The 19,234-nt window shown below is 36.0% G+C and overlaps 1 protein-coding gene across 1 annotated transcript; it reads left to right on the forward strand.

Annotated features, from left to right (window-relative positions):
- The first annotated feature begins 778 nt into the window (after nt 1–778).
- fra10ac1 (FRA10A associated CGG repeat 1) lies at nt 779–16,087 on the forward strand. Its single transcript, XM_084135233.1, has 14 exons — nt 779–871; nt 2,193–2,272; nt 3,861–3,953; nt 4,040–4,085; nt 4,650–4,726; nt 4,907–4,990; nt 5,097–5,181; nt 5,967–6,012; nt 12,556–12,669; nt 14,215–14,257; nt 14,340–14,476; nt 14,788–14,832; nt 15,683–15,770; nt 15,900–16,087. The coding sequence occupies exons 1-14, from the start codon at nt 833–835 to the stop codon at nt 15,940–15,942; spliced, it is 1,020 nt and encodes a 339-aa protein (XP_083991359.1). The 5' UTR covers nt 779–832; the 3' UTR covers nt 15,943–16,087.
- Nucleotides 16,088–19,234: the final 3,147 nt, after the last annotated feature.

Consider the following 19,234-nt stretch of genomic DNA (forward strand, 5'->3'; position numbering starts at 1 on the left):
TAGTATTACATTTAATAAAATGTATTTTAATTATAGCATTATTCAAGCACTATGGATTGTGCATTATAATAGAAACCTGTATTATAATATAGGTTTCTATTATGCACAATCCATTGGATAAATATAAAGTGCTTGAGTAATGCTATATTTAAAATACATTTTATGAAAAAATAAATAAAAATAAATAAATAAATATATATAGAGAGAGAGAGAGACTTAACAATAAGCTTACCTATAAAACGTGTTTGTGCATACTGTATATAATGACTTAAAATAGATCAATTTGTTGCATTCTATGGATTTTTCACATATCCATTTGGGAACAGTAAAATGCCTGTCCTGATCACTGCAACTCTTTCAGTGCTTTCATTTTTAGCATTTTTCTGAATAAAAGACCAGTTGTTCCTTTTCTGTGAGAAAATGGCACTTCGCCCCCTTACCCCCTCTAATTTCCAGTCACTGAATCTTTGCCAATTTGTGATGTAAGCAACTGTGAATTATGCGAATAATAAAGTCTGTTTGAAACAAAGAACAACTAAAATCATATAGCCTACCCAAATCCTGTCACTTTTATAAGCTATTTTAACACATTTACATTTAGATCTGTAGTTTCATTCCTAAAATATATAAATAACTATTATTCAGACTCCATTGTAATATAATATTCACACAAACTGAGACAAAAGGATTGGCCTTAATAGTTCCCATCAAAAGCAGCACAAGGTAACCATGCATTGTGAACACGGGAAGACGGGTCTACCTTTGTTTTTACCACGTGGTTCACACGTCATCATTTCGCGCCCGTCGGAGGTTCAGCGGCATGTAAACACAGATGAGCGGCTCGGACAAACCAGCTCTAGACCTTGTTAAGGTAGTTTAGAAGTCACAAGTTATGCACAGGAATGTGAAGATTTGGTTTAATTTGCGTGCATTGTTGTGTTGTGGCAGCTTGTCATGCGTGACGTGAAAGTAAAGGTTATATTTACTCATATCGCACAGATGATCCATGGCACATCTTTTCCCTGTATTAATTATACAACAGAAATGCTCGTGCTTTAAAATGTAGATTGTATAACACTAATAATAAGTGTTAAATGTGGTTTGTTACCTTGAAGAAAAACATATTTATTCGTTTGCGCAATAAACGTTGTAAAGCATGACATATGAAATAAGTCAGAAACGATATTGTACCTTTAATGTATATATAGCATGCATATATGTTGGGCAAAAATGAAAATGAAATTCTTATAGCATATAACTAAAATCCAATCAAAAGATTTTCATAAAGGTATAACACAGTTCTTACACAAAATGCATATAAAATCAGTTATTAGCATAATAACTATCAGTAATTAGCATTAACTATATCTCCCAATAATATGTTTTATAAAGAGAATATATACAGATCAAACTGTGGGGGCAAAACATATAATACCATGCAATACAACAATGATTGACTGAAATTGTTATAATTTAAATAAAACTTTCTATATTAAATAACATATTATAAATACTATATTAATAAAACTGTTAAATATTTTTGTGATATGCTGCTCATAAGCATATGTTTACTATTATTGTTGTTGCTGTTAGTATTAGATCATGTTCAAAATAGTTTATTGTAATGATTTTCCTTTTCAGTCTCTGTTGAAAAGCTCATAAGGATGTTTCTTTGTTGCATTCTATGGATTTTTCACATAGCCATTTGAGAACAGTGAAGTGCCTGTCCTGATCACTGCAACTCCTTCAGCGCTTTCATTTTTACCATTTTTCTGAAAGAAAGACCAATTGTTCTGGATTTCCTGTCACTGAATCTTTACCGATTTCTGATAAGAACAAGTGTGAGTTATGACGCAAATAATAAGGCAGTGCCAGAACTGCCCCTCACGTGTTGTGTCCTTCTGCCGTCCACTCCGGGTGTTGTGTTTCCTGCGCTGTGCTGAAGTGGCATCATGGCAGCTGACTCAGTACTTTCCATCTTTGCTGTGGTCAGCTGGCTCATCTTCCCGTTTCCTCCTGTACTTGTTTAGTATATCACCAGCCACAAATCACCATGTTGGCATTTCACAGATTAACAAATATGTTTAAATGTTGTGCTTTAATACCAGGTTAGTAACCTGCACACTGTTGCTGGTGATTCTATGCATTTTGTATAATCAGTGTCCCTTTTTTGTGCTATGATAATGTTTTAGGTCCATGGAGGCGGAGGGTATGACTCTGATTTCAGTGATGATGATGGTGGTGGAGGGCAGTCCAAATATGACGAGAAAAGGTGAGATTTTGTTTAATATCACTAAAAAAAAAATGGTTTTGGGTATCATATTTTTCAGCATGGCATAATGGTAATACTTTGTTTTTGAACATGTAGATCATGTAGAAATCATGTTTTTTAAAGTCTCTTCTGCTCACAAAGGCTGCATTTATTTAATGAAAAATACAGTAAAAACAGTAATATTGTGAAATATTATTACTACTTAAAATAATGTTTTTCTTTTTAAATGTATTTTAAAGGGGTCAAATAAAGCCATTTTTGTACAAGCTAATGTGATTCTTTAGGGTCTAAATTCAAAGTTTGTAATATACTTTAATTAAAAATTCTAGTATTGTAAGAAAACACTCATTTTACCTGGTCAAAAACAGCTCTGTTTTCAGCACGCCGTTTAAGTGCATGTGTCTTTAAATGATAATGAGCTTTGCTCACCCCGCCCCTCTGTTCTGTGCGTACACCGTTTGTAACACAATAACACAATAACCATAACGTGTTGTTCATTATAAACGTGGCATTATGAATTATATTGAGAACGTCGTACATAGAAAACATGCCGTAATGTACCCTGAGTGTAAACCTTAGCCGCATTCATCGTGAAGCGTGCTAGCGATTTGCAAAGATTAATATAAATATTAATATAAAGGTTAATAAAACGTTACACTCACTTCTTCTTCTGGAGGTGCAGCAGGAACACAAATAGTTGGTATCGATCCTTTTTTTCAGGAGCAGCTTCTTAGCAAAACCAGCTTTTATACTGACCATCGTTTGTAAATCAGTCTGGTGTGTGAAATGATTTGCGCAAACATGAAAACATTGACGTTGATCGTGAGGAATATTCCCTTCGAAAACAAACTCAGCCACTGCGTCTTGGTTCGGATTTAGGAACATCAAAATGATGCTGTGTTCCTTATTACACCCAAGAACAGAACACCACAATCGCTTAGACGCCATTCTGCTCACAGACAGTGCTCCAGCGTATCAACAATGACCGCGCCGGTCCGCGCAGACTATGATTGACAGCTCGCTCACGACCGAGGGCGGGTCTGTGTTGAAACGCTGCTGTCAATCAACAATCGTGGGAGGTGTGTCCGACCGTGTGACGTCACTAGGTCGAACTGCTTGATTTGAGATGGGGGAAAACATATAAGGAGATTAAAAAAAAACACTGGAAGGATTTTTATCATTTTATGATGGTTGTGTACAGGCACTGCCAACTCACATTTCAGTACAATCAACTTGTAAAAGTGCATGTACCATTATATGACCCCTTTAAAATTTTATTAATTCCTCTTTATGGACAATCAGCATATTATAATGATTTCTGAAGGTTCATGTGACACTGAAGACTGGAGTAATGATGCTGAAAATTCAGCTTTGCATCACAGGAATAAATTACATTTTAAAATATATTACAATAGAAAACATTTATTTTAAAATGTAATAATATTTCACAATATTGCAGTTTTTACTGTATTTTTACCTTGGTGAATTTATATACATGTAAGCAACAGCTAATAATGAAATATAATTATAAAGAATGTAATTAATTAGCATTTTAAGTGCTGATCCTCTTGTGTGTTTTTGGTTTTAGGGCCGGTGAAGATGCGCTGTTACAGAAGCCTTTCCAGAAAGGTCGACACACCAAGGTGGCCCATAAAAATGTTGCTGCCCATGAATGGGACAGGTACTGCTTTTGTCCATCAAAATATCAAAGTATATTGTAAGAATATCAAAGTATATTGTATGCTGAAATAATTTTTTTCCTGACAGAGAGGAAGCCAGAAACCGACGGCAACACCTGATATCAATGAACGCTGTATCCTGTCAATGGGTGTTTTTCACAAAATCGTGTGGCACTGGCAGATTTGTAGCTTTTGAAAAGCTCTGCATTTCTTTGTGGCTCATTTTACATTCTATGATTTCATCTCGTTAGACTGAGAGACCGAATGAGACTATGTAATCAAGTTTTGATTAAAATGCATCGTATAAAAGCCCGGTTACACCAAGAACAGTAACTATAAAGATCACTATATTAGCGTCCACACCATCGTTCTGTTTATCATAAACACTGCGGGTTTGTCATCTCCCACTTTAGAGCTCTTTAAAGCAGGATGGATTCTGATTGGCTGTCAATGTTTTTATCGTTCATCAGCTGGAAAAAATAGTTCTCATGATTTCAACTATATCGTTTCTCTGTGCCGTTTCCGTTATAGTTGTGGTGTGGACTATATTTAGAACTATATCTTTATTACTATAGCTATCGTTCTTAGTGTGAACGAGTGCTGAAAGTGTATTTTTTGGAAAGTTTGACCTTAGTAAACAAAGCATAAATATTTTTTTTCTTCCGAGTGACAAAAAATCCTTAACAGTATTTTGTCAGTTTGAACGTCACAAGAAGTTTGTCAGCGACTACATTCTGTATTATGGAGGGAAGATGGAGGACCTCAGACGATCCACGTGAGCAATTTACTCAACACTCTCACTCTCATGAAAACTAATGAACATTTGAAGTTTGCAATTTTTCTAATATGAAATATATGATGAATACAGTTAAGTGGTGCACACTTCAGCTTTAGTTTTATTCCAGGTTAGCTGCTTTGATAGATGCTGATTGGAAGTGTGTGTTTCCATACGCAGGTCTAGAGATAAGACAGATCTGGATGTGGTGAAAGAGAACCACCGTTTCCTGTGGAGAGAGGAGGATGAGGAGGATATGACATGGTAATGTCTGCTTATCTATATATATATATATATTTTTTTTAATCTTGAACGTTGTTCTTGACCTCTGCACAGTCACCCTAAGACACATTTTCTGAACTGTTTATAGGGAGCAAGAGCTTGCAAAGAAGTACTACGATAAGCTCTTCAAGGAGTACTGTATCGCAGACCTTAGCAGATACAAAGAAAATAAGGTTTGTCTTTTCTTTTTTAACCCTGTAAAGCCTGATGTATGACATAATAGTCAGAAACGTTTGCATTACTGTAATGTGTTTTACGTTTTGTTCACACTTCAATTCAAAAACACCTCAATTTTATTCAGAGGCCAAAAACAAAAATATGCAATTTGATGCAGTTGTTGTTATTTATATAGCCAAAAATTTAAAAAAAAAGATGAAATTCTGATAACTTGTAATGTGAATGAATTAGATTTTTTAACACTATTGCATACTTACATAAAATGCATGTAAATATCAGTTGTCTCCAAATGATATGATAAGATATTTAAATGCTTAGTTTTATGATCAAAGCTTTGTAGTTTTAATTCTGGAGGCAAAACATATAATACAATACAATGATGATTGAGAGATGAATAAATAAACGTTCCCCGAAAGCCTTTTGTATGATATTTGATTCTCACATTTTAACATGATTTTTTTTTCTAAATAATAATTCTCAATATAATAAAGTAAATCTAAGTTGCTTCAGTCCAGTAAGTGTTCATCTTGAAATATTACTAACAGTATAAAAGTTATTTATATTATAGCCTTTAACTTGCTTAAAAAAGTATAAACTATCAATCGTGTGCTATAGATTGTTCATGTTGATAATTTTGAGGCATTAGAAATTCACAGATCAAATATGATACTACAGGGTTCAGTGTTTATAATGTTAGATACTTTTCTGGGCATTTATCTTTTAGTATCTTAAATGCTCTTTCATTTCTGTATTTACTGAATTAAAACTTTTCTGTTACTAGTTTGGATTTCGGTGGCGCATTGAAAATGAAGTAATATCTGGAAAAGGTAATTCAAAAACATTTTTCTACTTCTATATAAAACTTTTAGGCCTGGTTACACAGACAGGGCTTAGATTAAGCCCGGATTAGGCCTTAGTTAAACTAAGACGTTTAAGTAGCTTTAATAAACGTGCCTTAGAAAACACCATTTCTGGTGTACGTCTTGAGACAAAACAATTGCATTGACATATTTTAAGATCTGTCAGTGCAAGTTGCTTTCAGTTAAAACAGCTCAAACTTGCATTTTAGTCCCCGACTAGGCTCAAGCCTTGTCTGTGAAACCGAGCATTAATATGTTCACATACTTGAAGTATTCTGGTTGCATGAAGAACAAAACAGGTCTAAAATTCAGAGCAATATCAAAACAATACTGTTCTCAGCCACTAGGTGGTGATGCGGTTTTATCTTGTGTAAAATAACATCCTCATCCTGACCATGATCCTGACCAAACCAGGGATGGACTGGGACTGAAAAAACAGCTTTAGTGTGCTGATAAAAAGAAAGCACAGTTAATTTACATAATAAATAAATTATTCAACTTTTAAGTCAACTGATGAGATGGTGAAGGCTTGACCATAAATACACTTATTTCCCCCTTTAAAATAGGTATGGGGCACATTTGATTACATTTTTATTTAATTTGAGTAAGTAATAAATGTTGAATATGCTTCATGAATTAGCTTGTTGTTGTTTTTTTCAGTTAAATGTTGACATGTCTTTCCAGAGTAATTTAATATTATATTATTATTGTTTAGCATATAGACATTTCTATGACAGTGACCTAATTGTAAGGTTGTGTTGGGTTTGCCTGTGTCATAACAAAAATCAATGATTTTGTTGTCTCTGGTTCATGGTTCACGGTTATGTTATCTTAGTAGGTAAACGAGGGTGAAGTACGTGTAACAATCATCAAAATACACAAACAAATAGGCAGATCCATGAAGAGGCCCTTAAATGACTGATCATATGGTCACGCTGTCTGTCACGCTTGTATGTGAGAGACTAGCAAAGTGCTTTATTTTTCTGACTGTCATGGACCATCTGCCATCATTCGCACCCTGAGCCACAGCTTAACCACTGCAACACACACACACATACACTCACACCTAGTTTCCATGTTTTATGGGGACTTTCCATAATGATTTTTATACTGTACTAACTATTATTATGATTTATAAGCTGTTTCCTCATGGAGACTAAAAAAATGTCCCCACAAGGACAAGGATTTCGGATATTGCCATCTTTGTGGGGAAATCTTGTCTCCATAATGTAGGTTTTACTCACCCTCAAGCTATCCTAGGTGTATATGACTTTCTTCTTTCAGCCAAACACAACTGGAGTGTTAAAAAAATATCCTGGCTCTTTCCAGCTTTATAATGGGATTTAATGGTACCATTTTTTGAAGCTCAAAAAAGCGCATCCATCCAACATTAAAGTAATCCATACGACTCCAGGGGGTTAATAAAGGCCTTCTGAAGCGAAGCATTTTTGTAAGAAAAATATCCATATTTACAACTTTATAAACCATAATACCTGACTTCCGGTAACAGCTGTACGCGAGTCGAGTTCTGGCGGAAGAGTGACCTCTGTCCCGACGCATGACGTATTGAAAAACGTGGAAGCGTAGAGGATAGAGCAAAACAAAACACCAGTCATGAATTAAAGTCTAAAATGAGAATTTTTAAGAGAAATGTCGGAGGAGCTTGAGTTTGTTGCTCAGTCTTATTTGTTTGAACCGCGAGAGGCGTCTACTCTCACCTAATCTTAAAGGGGTACTTCACCGTTTTTTCATATTAAACTATGTTATTCCCTTTAACTAAGATGAGCTGATACATACCTCTCTTGTCTCAGTGCGTACGCTCAATCGCTCTGGCGCGCGGCGACACTTTGATAGCACTTAGCTTAGCCCAGTTCATTCATTAGGGACCAAACAGAGATGAAGTTAGAAGCGACCAAACACCACGTTTTCCCTATTTAAATACAGTTACACGAGTAGTTACACGACCAAGTATGGTGACACAAAATAAAACGTGGCACTTTTCTAAGCGGGTAAAAAGGATAACTATAATGTATGGCGGAATAGCACTCGGGAGCACTTCGACTCGGCGCAGTAAAAAGTCACGTTGGTTCTAATGACAGAAGTGAGAGGGAGAGGATTTTTCAGGAGTGACTTTTTACTGCGCAGAGTAAATGAATGAATGAACTGGGCTAAGCTAAGTGTTATCAAAGTGTCGCCGCGCACCAGAGCGATTGAGTGCACGCACTGAGACGAGAGAGGTATGTATCAACTCGTCTTAGTTAAGGGAATAACATAGTTTAATATGAAAAAACGGTGGAGTATCCCTTTAAGCTTCTCCTACATCCTACGTCATACGCCAGAACTCGACTCTCTCATGAACGAGCTGAAGGACGTTATCGGAAGCTAGTGATTACAGTTTATAAAATTATAATTATGGATATTTTTCTTACAAAAATGTAGCGCTTCGCTTCAGAAGGCCTTTATTAAACCCCTGGAGCCGTGTGGATTACTTTTATAATGGATGGATGCTCTTTTTTGGGCTTCAAAATATTGTACTATTCATTCCCATTATGGAAAAGCCAGGATATTCTTTAAAGGGGTCCTATTATGCCCTTTTACGAAATCTTGATTTTGAACGGATTTCATGCACAGACTTTGCAAGCACGGATTTCAGAGTGGTATGTTTTCTTATACATTTTAGATGCATTATACACCATTTAATCATGATATTTGTCAGAAAACTATGGTAATACAAACAGTAATTGATCACAAAAGCATGGTTAATTTTCTTAAGGGGTGGTGAACAGTCAAAAGCAAGAGCTTACAAAAGCTACAGTAAACACTACATCAATACTAATAGTTAGCAGCCGAGCAGAGGCAAAGTTTGCCCTTTGTTTAAATCTTAGCAACTACATAAATCTTATAAGTGGAACTTTTAATAGAAAACACAACTACAAATAATAAGATATACTTAGAAGTTGTGGTCCATAAACACCAGATTGTCCCAACAAAGTGGGAACTGCTCCATTTCAGGAGAAGCTAATGTGCGTAGCCTGCATTGTACTCTGTAAGTTCCTGGAAGCTGTTCTCTGTAACATGTGCTGCACACAGATAAACATTTGGGTTATAATGTTCAGGAACAGTGGTTTAAAATCAGCCTTAGGATGGTCAAAGTTTTGGAAACAGGGTGGAAAAAACTGTCTCTTTGACAGCGACCACACTGTCTTCTCTAATACAGCTCAACCAGGCCTCGTCCACTTTTCTGCGTATTCGGAGGGCGGGGATTATTTACCAGAGGATCATTATGATTTCGCAAAGCCCGAAAAAAACGCATTTTAGACCAAACGAGTCGTTCGTTGTAGTTCTTGGAAAGTGGATTCTGTTAAATAAAATATCTCCCTTTGGATTGGATTGGACTTTGTAACCTTGCAGATCTGTTTTTAATGCTCAAACAGCAACATTACACACTAACTAAAGTTGAAAAAGTGGAAAAGCATTATTGGACCCCTTTAACATAACTCTGATTGTGTTTGGCTGAAAGAAGAAAGTCATATACACCTAGGATGGCTAGAGGGTGAGTAAATTATGGGATCATTTTAATTTTTGGGTGAACTCTTTAATGAAATTGTCTTAATAACTTTTAAAGTTGTCATAACTAAAAAAAAATATGCAAACACTTGCGTTGATTTTTTCTTTTTTGTTGAGCCAACACATTTTTTTAGAGTGGCATTGAAATTAATGACAAGCTTTAAAATATTTTTTGCTGAATATTAAATTGCTGAGAAATCTGGGACCCACATGAATGATACCTTGAAACTTAATGAGGAGAGTTTTTTTTGTTGTTGAAGATTTCACCTTAACAGCCACCCACAACATCCTTCATATCATAGTGGCAAGTTTTGCATTGGTAAACACCACTTGCATTTTCTTTAGAGAATATGAAACTCATACAGGTCAATGCACATTTCGTTAATATCTCTACCAGCTTGTTTTCTCTGCTGCTGAGGGACATTCTAGCAGGTCTCTTTAGGAGTTCGTCATGAGGAGTTCCCATCTGCTGGGCATTATTTGACAGTTTAGCATAATAAGGGCTTCCCTGAGACTCCTAATGAGGGCTAACCGTGATGCGTTTTGTCATTTCTCCAAAGACGCTGTTTGTCAGCTTCAATGGCTTTAACAGCTTCAGTGCTGCTCACATGAGCTTAGTTGCAGAGGCATGTACGTCATCAGAGAGACGGGGTAATTGGGCATCGCATTAACCCTTTAACTTCCAACCCTAAAAACCCTTTTTTTCTCTTTAAATTCTTATTATTGGACCTCAAGCTGTTTTTATCAAAACATGTGTTTCTATCTAGAAGGTATCTTAACTGCTCGTTAACGCAAATATCTAATCAGCCAATCACATGTGAGCAACTCAATGCATTTAGTACTCAATGCATGTAGACATGGTCAAGATGATCTGCTGAAGTTCAAACTGAGCATCAGAATGGGAAAGAAAGTTGATTTAAGTGGCTTTGAACGTGGCATGGTTGTTGGTGCCAGACGAGCTGGTCTAAGTATTTCAGAAACTGTAAACCCTAGAAATGGTTGTGCATGAAAATCCCAGTAGATCAGCCGAGAAGTGTCCGAAAAACAGAAAATATCCAGTGAGCGAAAACTGAAAAGTCCCATACCTCCATGCAAAAAGCATGGTGAGTATGGAAGCTTGTTTCCACAATGGAATTACAAAATTAAAAAAAGGTAATTGTATCTCACAATTCTGACCTTTTTTCTGTTTTAAAACTTGCAATTATTTTTCACAATTCCATGTTTATAACTTGCAGTTCTGACTTTTTTCTCAGAATTGTGAGATATACCTTAGAATTATGAGAAAAAAGTCAGAATTGTGAGATATGAACTCTCAAACATAAAACCTTTTTTTTTTTTACAATTGCGAGTTTATATCTCACAAACTCTGACTTTCTCAGAACTGCTTATATCTCACAATTCATAGTTTATAACTAACAATTGCGAGATTCTATCTCACAATTCTGACCAAAAAAAAAAAAAATCTGAATTGTGAGAAATAAACTTGAAATTGCAAGAAAAAAGTCAGTATTGTGAGTTTAAAAAGTTGCTATTACCTTTTTATTTTTTTATTCTGTGGCAAAAACAAGCTTCCATAAGTGGGCCATTTAGACCTGTAGGAATAGCTCTTCCTTTTTACAGATTTTTCCCCACTCAAAGTAAGGTCCATCATACGGCTGAGACATCATTTAAGGGGTTAATCTGCATGTGCAACGTGAGGATGATACCTCAGTCACTCTCTCTGCCGCGAGATCATCTGCCAGCTACGTCAAAGCTCAAGCCTTTCTCAAAGTTGCAACATGACATAATCATTCTAAACAGAGCCAATTTGTATTGCTTTTCCACAGTGCAAATTGGACACATTTTATCAAAGGTCTGGAAATTGCAAAAACATGCTTCCTGTTTCGGGGTCACTTCCAGGATAAGAGTTTTTCTTTCCTTACAAGTTACTGCAAAAACATTTTCCAAGAAACTCATTCACAGAGAGGGTTTTCCATACAGAACATACCTGGAAGACCTGATAATATCAATCTCAGAAATGTGAGTGTTGTAAACGTTAAAGCAGTTCACTTCAAACAGAAGTGTTGTCAGGCTCAGGGCGATTGGCCAAAGCCAATCCAGACAGCACACGGTGTGGGAAGCCTGTCGGAAAAACTCCCCGATGACGCACTTTTCTGGAGGATCCCCTTGTAAACCTACTGGAGCTAACGTCAGCCCGCTGATATCTGAGGTGAAATGCCTGGCCAAGGTCATGGGAGGAGAGTGACTTTTGCTCTGTCTGTCTCACTAGCCGTTTCCTGTCAGTAACAGCGCAAAATCAGACGGCAGAAGGCATGTAGTAGATTGTGTGCAACAGGTTTTGATCATGTTGATAATTTAGAGGCCTTACACTGTGTCTACACCAGACATGAGCAGATAGAACCCATTATAATCAGTGATGCTGTCTACACTGGATGTGCTGGAAGTCATGTTATGACTAATTCATGACATGACAAATCTATTTCTGATACGGATAACAAAATACTTTGAAATCAAATGCTTCCCTACTATATAATAGGCGAAAAACTGTATGCCAGCGTACGACAAACAGCTGGCAAAAAGTCCCCAGATGACATACTGCTTCCGACAAAATTCTGAAGTGTGCATGTGATGGACACGTTTCTGTGTCCAATGGCAGTGAAGCAATAGTGTTAGGTCATATGATAATGACAACACTGTGAGTGTAGTATGTCCAGATTACATTCATACTACACCTATTCATACTAGAACGTACGGTTGCACTTTATTTTACAATATGTGAACTTACAGTGTAGTTCGCTTAGAAAATACTGGGTAATATAAGGTAACTACAGGGTTTAAGGTTAGGTTTTTCTTTACTGGGCTTGATCATGGCCTGCAGTTTATATTCTATTTGTCATGTATGTTCTATGCAACTCACATGTGGATATATTCTCAATCACACAGGCCAGTTCTTTTGCGGTAACAAGCGCTGTGAGAGTAAGGAGGGTCTGAAGAGCTGGGAGGTGAATTTTGCCTATGTGGAGCATGAGGAGAAGAGGAACGCCCTGCTGAAACTGCGTGAGTGCCAGAGCTGCGAAACCACGTGGCTGTCTAAACCTTGCATGCTGTAATCCCCTCCGCTCACAGGACAAAGGGGTAGAGCTAATCTAATTAGCCTGGATTTAGGGAAGCCCAAGTCTCTATTTGTGAGACTGCCTTGTTTTAACTGTTAATATGGCATGCTTATTGTTGAACGCTACTTTACCTCAACTGTCTACAGTGCATTAAAATGCCTTTGAAATATGCAATGTAAATATGTAACCACAATGAAAATCTGAGATTCTAAATCTAAATTATGGAAAAAGGTTTTAGCATTCTGATAAAAAAAAGGAAAGATACATGACTTAACAAGCATAAGAAATATTAAGAAAATATTAATTCTTGACCAATCAAATAATATTTTTGTTTACTTGAACTCTGTTGTGAACTACAGGATAAATTTTTTTCTAGTTCAACTTTTACTCAAATTATCATGCTGATAATAAATTTTATTATATAGCCTGTTAACTGTCAGTGTCCCACAAGTAGGATTCTATTGTCATTTTCCCCCCCATCACATATTTTAGTAATCATCATAAATAAATTAGGGGTGGGAATCACAGGGTACCTCACGATACGATACATGGCTCACGATACCGATAATATCACGATACATCAATTCTGCGATACTCAATATATTGCTAGACAATCCTATAATGATACATCACGATATCTGTCTAACTATGAAAACAAAATGCAAGGTGCAGGTTTTCTCTCTTTATTCAAGTCCAAACTATTAGAAAACAGCACTAAAAAAATTTCAGTTTGCAAATTAAATTGAACATTTAAAGTAATATTTTTTTTTTTCAATGACTTTTACCAGGCAGTTCTTGTATATCGCGTACTCTTTGTCAATTTTGTTTGTCCCATCAATGGTATAAAAGCCGAAGTGGGTTTTATTGATGGGACAAACAAAACTGACAAAGTCTTTCCTTGCTGGGAGCAGGGAAATCTATTTAGAGTGCCTTATTTTATTCATTAGAATATCGATATATGACGCCAGCATGTCGATTCTCGTATTAGCTATCATTGGAAAGCTTAAACACTCAAAATGTATCCTTTAAAACTCGTTTTGAAATTGGACATTGCGTTACCACCGAAACAGCACTTTAATTCCTTTTAACTGGCTCAATTTTTGTGATATCAACTTCAAGGCTTTTTTGCTGAGGACACTCAGCAGATTATTGCAGAAGTGTAAGCAAATTAAACATTTTTATTTTATCCAAAATATATATATATATATGTTTTGGATAAAATAAAAATGTTTAATTTTCTTATTAAACATCTTCTTTATTCCAAAGCATTTATGAATTACAACCATTTAAGGTTAGATCGATGCTCAAAACAGTGATGTGACAGTTAACCATTTAAAAACTAAGAAAATGTGAAAATAATGAAACCCCACTGTAAATAGTTATATATTTTTCCCCAACCGACATTAAGACACTGTTAATGTTGCATTCACTGTTCAATTTTGATATTCATTTTGAATAAATATTGATATATCGTCACATTGTTTTCAAGGTCTGTGTCCAGAGTGTTCATTCAAACTTAACTATCATCACAAGTAAGTACATTCCACCATTACAAACACAATTGAATGTTCAGATATCCTTGGACTGGCTGGAAATGCTTAAACTCTGTTCCAGGAGAAAAGACGTAACAGGGAAGAAGATACGGCGATCGAAAGAGAACGTGGACAAGTCACTCTCAAAGAAATCCAAATCGTCCCACTCCAGAAAGAACAAGCGCAAAGACAAGCGCAAACACAAAAAGAGGCGCAAAGGCAAGCACATTTTCATTGCAGATCAAGCCTCCAAACATGTCCAAGATTCCAAGCTTGTTTGAACAGCTTTCCACTGCATGCCTATGCTTAACTTTAACATATTTTTGTGGCGGTGTTTTGTAGTCTTTAAAAGAGAACATGATTTAAAGTATTTTGACACAAAAATGTTCCTTTCCTAAAGCAGATTAGGCCCATTTGCCATCTAATTTTTGTCGCTCCCAAATGAACACTTGGTTTAAATTCTAGGTTTTATATTTGCAAAAGTTGTTTGTTAAAAAAAAAAAAAAAAAAAAAAACATTTTTCTTCACAGAATACTCATCTTCAAGTTCAGAGGAGTCTCAGGAGTCAGATAAAGGTATGCATGCCCCTTTTTGTCCTCATTCCCCTAACAGTGATGAATGGCCCTCATGTTGTACCCTCAGGCAGAGAATGTACTCAGTACACCCTAATAAATATGGTCAGACCTCTAAGGGTGTGTTCACATTTGTAGTGCAGTTCACTTGGTTCATTTGATCTAGACCTAAAAATCCCAAACACTTAATCCTGATCTGCTTAGCATTTAAACACCGAACCTAAAGGCATAGGGATACGTTCACAGCCTGATTGTTCGGCTTTTATTATATTTCATGACGTAAATTATCGAACATCCAAAGCAATGCTGTGCGCTGTATGTACATGGCCTACATATGATATGATATATGGTATTTTGACCAGCTGAGAACTTGTAAAGAGTTTATAAAATGTGTAAAGGAGTCAAAACAAAATCTCCAGCGTGACACGGTTCTGCCTGTACCGAACTGATGGGCAACATCACGACTATGACAAGAAAAAACTGGTATGTTTGAGCATTCTGTCTTTTTTAGGGTTGCACCTTTTGACATCATGTCCGGTTTTTGGTTTGTTTTCATGTCTTTGGTCATTTCCGGTGGAAACAGAACGAGATCCATCTTTTCAGTGTTCTCGGTCCGCTTGTTTGGTTCGCACCAGGCAACGTTCACACATATTAAAAATGAACCGCACAGAGCAATCAAACCAAACATGCCATGTAAACAACTCCTATATTTAGATAAATCCCGTTATAGAAGATGCTGGATGGGATAATGTCCCCTGACTTTAAATCTTTCCCCACATTTGGTAGTTATTTTACTACAGTAATTTTATCAGGCAAAAATCCTGATAGGAGTCTAATGTGGTGTATTTTCCAGATGCTGAAAGTGAGGATGGAGAAGAAGAGGGTCCTTCAGAATCAGAGCACTGGAGAGGTCCAGCTCCCACTGTGGAGGAGAAATCACGGTGCGTATCGACATTATGATATATTTTACTACGATATGGAGTATATACAAACACAAATGTGAGGAGTGTGTCTGTAAATCTTTCTAAAACGGTGCACTGACAAACCTGGTGTGTCTGATTCTCTTTCAGGGAGGAAGAGTTTGATGACTATTTTGAAGACATGTTTCTCTGAGACTACGAAAGGAGGATCCAAAAGAATCCCATTCCTACGGTTTTCTTTTTATACCGATTCATTTTGCTTTTTATTTGAGAAGTATATGGTTTGATTACAATTCAGTAATTGTTATGATTAAACCATTTTTTTTTTTTACATAATTTTCACTGGTCCTCATTTGGAATTGCATATGAAGAATTTTATACATGTGTTTGTAAAACACATCAGGCCTTATGTTTAAAACATTACTGGAATTAATTTCAATGTAAACTATATATATATATATATATATATATATATATATATATATATATATATATATACATACATACATACATACATACATACATACATACCAGTGTTTCCCCTAGGTTTACAGGTTTGGGGGGGGGGGGGGGGGGGGGAATTGACACAGACACTATCTATCTATCTATCTATCTATCTATCTATCTATCTATGTGTCACATTAATTGGTTGTCTGGGAGGGTAATGCTTTGTAAAAGTTAACATAAAACACAAATGTTTTAAAAAAAAAAAGTTAACATAAGATATCTCTTAAAAAAAAAAAAAAAAAAAAAAAAAACATATTTAAATCTTTTTAAAATTGACTTTTGCAAATAACCTTTGTTAAATTTATAGAAGTATTTGTTAATATTAATGGACCAGAGCTTAAATAGTTTTATTTTTTAACTAACAACTAAAAAAAAGATTTATAAATACTAACAAATATATTGCTCATTCATTGTTCGTTAATGTTAGTTAATACATTTATATGACAAACAAATTTTAAATGGGCTTTTTTTGTGAGAAGTGTTTATTTCTATGATGCATTTATTGGAGAGAATAATCCTGTCAGACGCAGCACTGCTGTGAACGCGCGTTCACGTTTAAACAATTTAAACAAGGGCGTAGATTTGGTTTGAACATTGGGGGGGTTGAAAAATTATTCTGCATATTTTTCATGTGATCATGGTATAAATATTGGGGGGGTTGTAATGCATAGATTTAAATATTGGGGGGGTTATCTCCCCCCTAACCCCCCCACAAACTACGCCCCTGAATTTAAACAATGTATTATTCAATACATTACTTCTATATAATTATATATTAAGTTGCTCAAGCAAGTGGTAAAATATTTAACCATGTATTTATATTAAAATCTTTTGCATTTAAATTTTAATACAATAAATCTTGCATGTCACAAAAGAACTTGTTTTTCCACCTCCAGGAATGTCATTATGTCGCCTTGTTGAGGTAAATTGTAGTTTTCCTTGCTTTACCCCGGTTTTAAAGTGAAAAAAGTAGTATTTAATTAAATAAATTTATGGTGAGATTACTACATTTTATTTAATTAATCGCACTTATGGTGAAATGACTACATTTTCAGGTCAATCTGTGTTCACGTTGACCACGAAACATGCGCTGTCACTTTAATTCAGCGTTTGCAGCACAGCAGAAATCATAGACAGTAGTAGACTTGGTGCGGAAACGATCGCTGCACTGCTGTATAACGGTGCAGCGATCGCTGCGCAACTGGAACGGATCGATCATCGACGGACTGCATCCGCGTGCAGTGTGAAAGCTCTGTAAACATGGGTACGGAAAAAAATACTCACCGCACACGCACTGCAAACGAAATATGTGTGAAACGGGCGTAGACTTGGAGCAGGAGAGCTACTCCGGCTGCTACTCGCAGTAGAGCGAGTGTTGCCATCTTCAGTTCAGCGACATATTTCCCGCCGCGCGCTCTCTGTCTGCTAGTGCTCATCTGTATTTGACGCAAGTGTTTGTTTGTGTGTGAGTGTGCGCGCTTGCGCACTCATTGGGATAATTGTAAACGCGCAAACACAGACAGAAAAGACATGCCATCGTGGAAATAAGATAAATAACATATTACTTAAGGGCTATTTAGTTTTTTAAAATAAAATAACAAATTGTAATCTGGCGCTATAAAGAAAATCAAATCAAATTTACTTGACTTCAAGGGGGGCGGGGGGAGCCGTTAGGAGGGCGGGGCGCCCCCCTTATATAATGGTAGGGGAAACACTGCATACATACATACACATACATATTAGAGCTGCACGATTCTGGATAAATTTAAAAATTAAATTAAATTTGATATTAAAAAAAAAATTGTTTGTTTGTTACTGATTCAATGACTCACTCATAAAGATTTCACTTGTTTCATTATTGAATGAATCAGCGTTTTTGAATGAATCTCAAATGAATGGTTAAATGGCAAATACATTTTAACAGTCACTTGCACACCTAGTGGTCTAACAATGTAGTTAATACAATCGTTATTATTAGACAGGTGAATCGCTGTAATTTAGGAATGGGTGTTTGAATCTAGATCACAATCTTTTAACAATTAATTGTGCAGCTCCAATATATATATATATATATATATATATATATATATATATATATATATATATATATATATATATATATATTATAATGCAACCATTTACGTAAAAATACTTTTACCTGAGGCCCATAATGTTTACCTCTCACATATTTATTATTATATATATATATATATTATTTATTATATTATTATTATATCGAGATATTTGGGTTTCCTCTTAAGTATAGTAAAGGATTTGTAGAAACCCATAGCAACTTAACTAGCGACTGAGTTTACAATCGGACACTAACTAGTGTTTGTATCATCTGACCCATTAAATGTTGACAGAATGACTGACTGATGTGCTGTTTTCTCTATCACTTTTGCCTGGGAATCACCAACGCATTAGCACCAACCATTGACTTTCTGAAATAGACAGGCTTTCTATTTTATACCTCTCACGTCAAACTCTCAGCACAAACTCACATGGTCACGGTAGACTGTCAAACTGTCCCGGGCCTTAGCTTACCCGGCGGTGGCTGCCAGCCAATCAATGTGAAGAATCAGTCAGGTGGGGGCAGAATACCTTTTGTTCAATGAGATCCATGTCTATCATGCTTACATATAGACAGATGCCCTTGCGATTGGGCTTCTGTTGCATTTCTGTATTTCCTCAAAACGTAAAATTACAAATGAGGTGTAGTTCTAAAAGTTGAACATGAAGAGTTTTGCTCTAAATTTATTATAAGATCCACTGAAAGAGAAAAGTCGTCTGTCTCGGCTGTCAGCCAATTACCTGAGCCTCTTTACCTGGGGATGATCCAGCTTTATTAGGTAATCCGCTGCATGATAGAAAAGTCATGAGAGCTTCCTGACATGCCCTCTAAGCAACCTGACAGGACTGTGCGGTCACCTGACCTTAAACTAAAAGCAGGTGTGGTCAAAGACTACTCCAGAAAG

This window comes from Abramis brama (genome assembly GCF_963993115.1).
Source record: "Abramis brama genome assembly, chromosome: 14".
Taxonomy (NCBI): Eukaryota; Metazoa; Chordata; class Actinopteri; order Cypriniformes; family Leuciscidae; genus Abramis; species Abramis brama.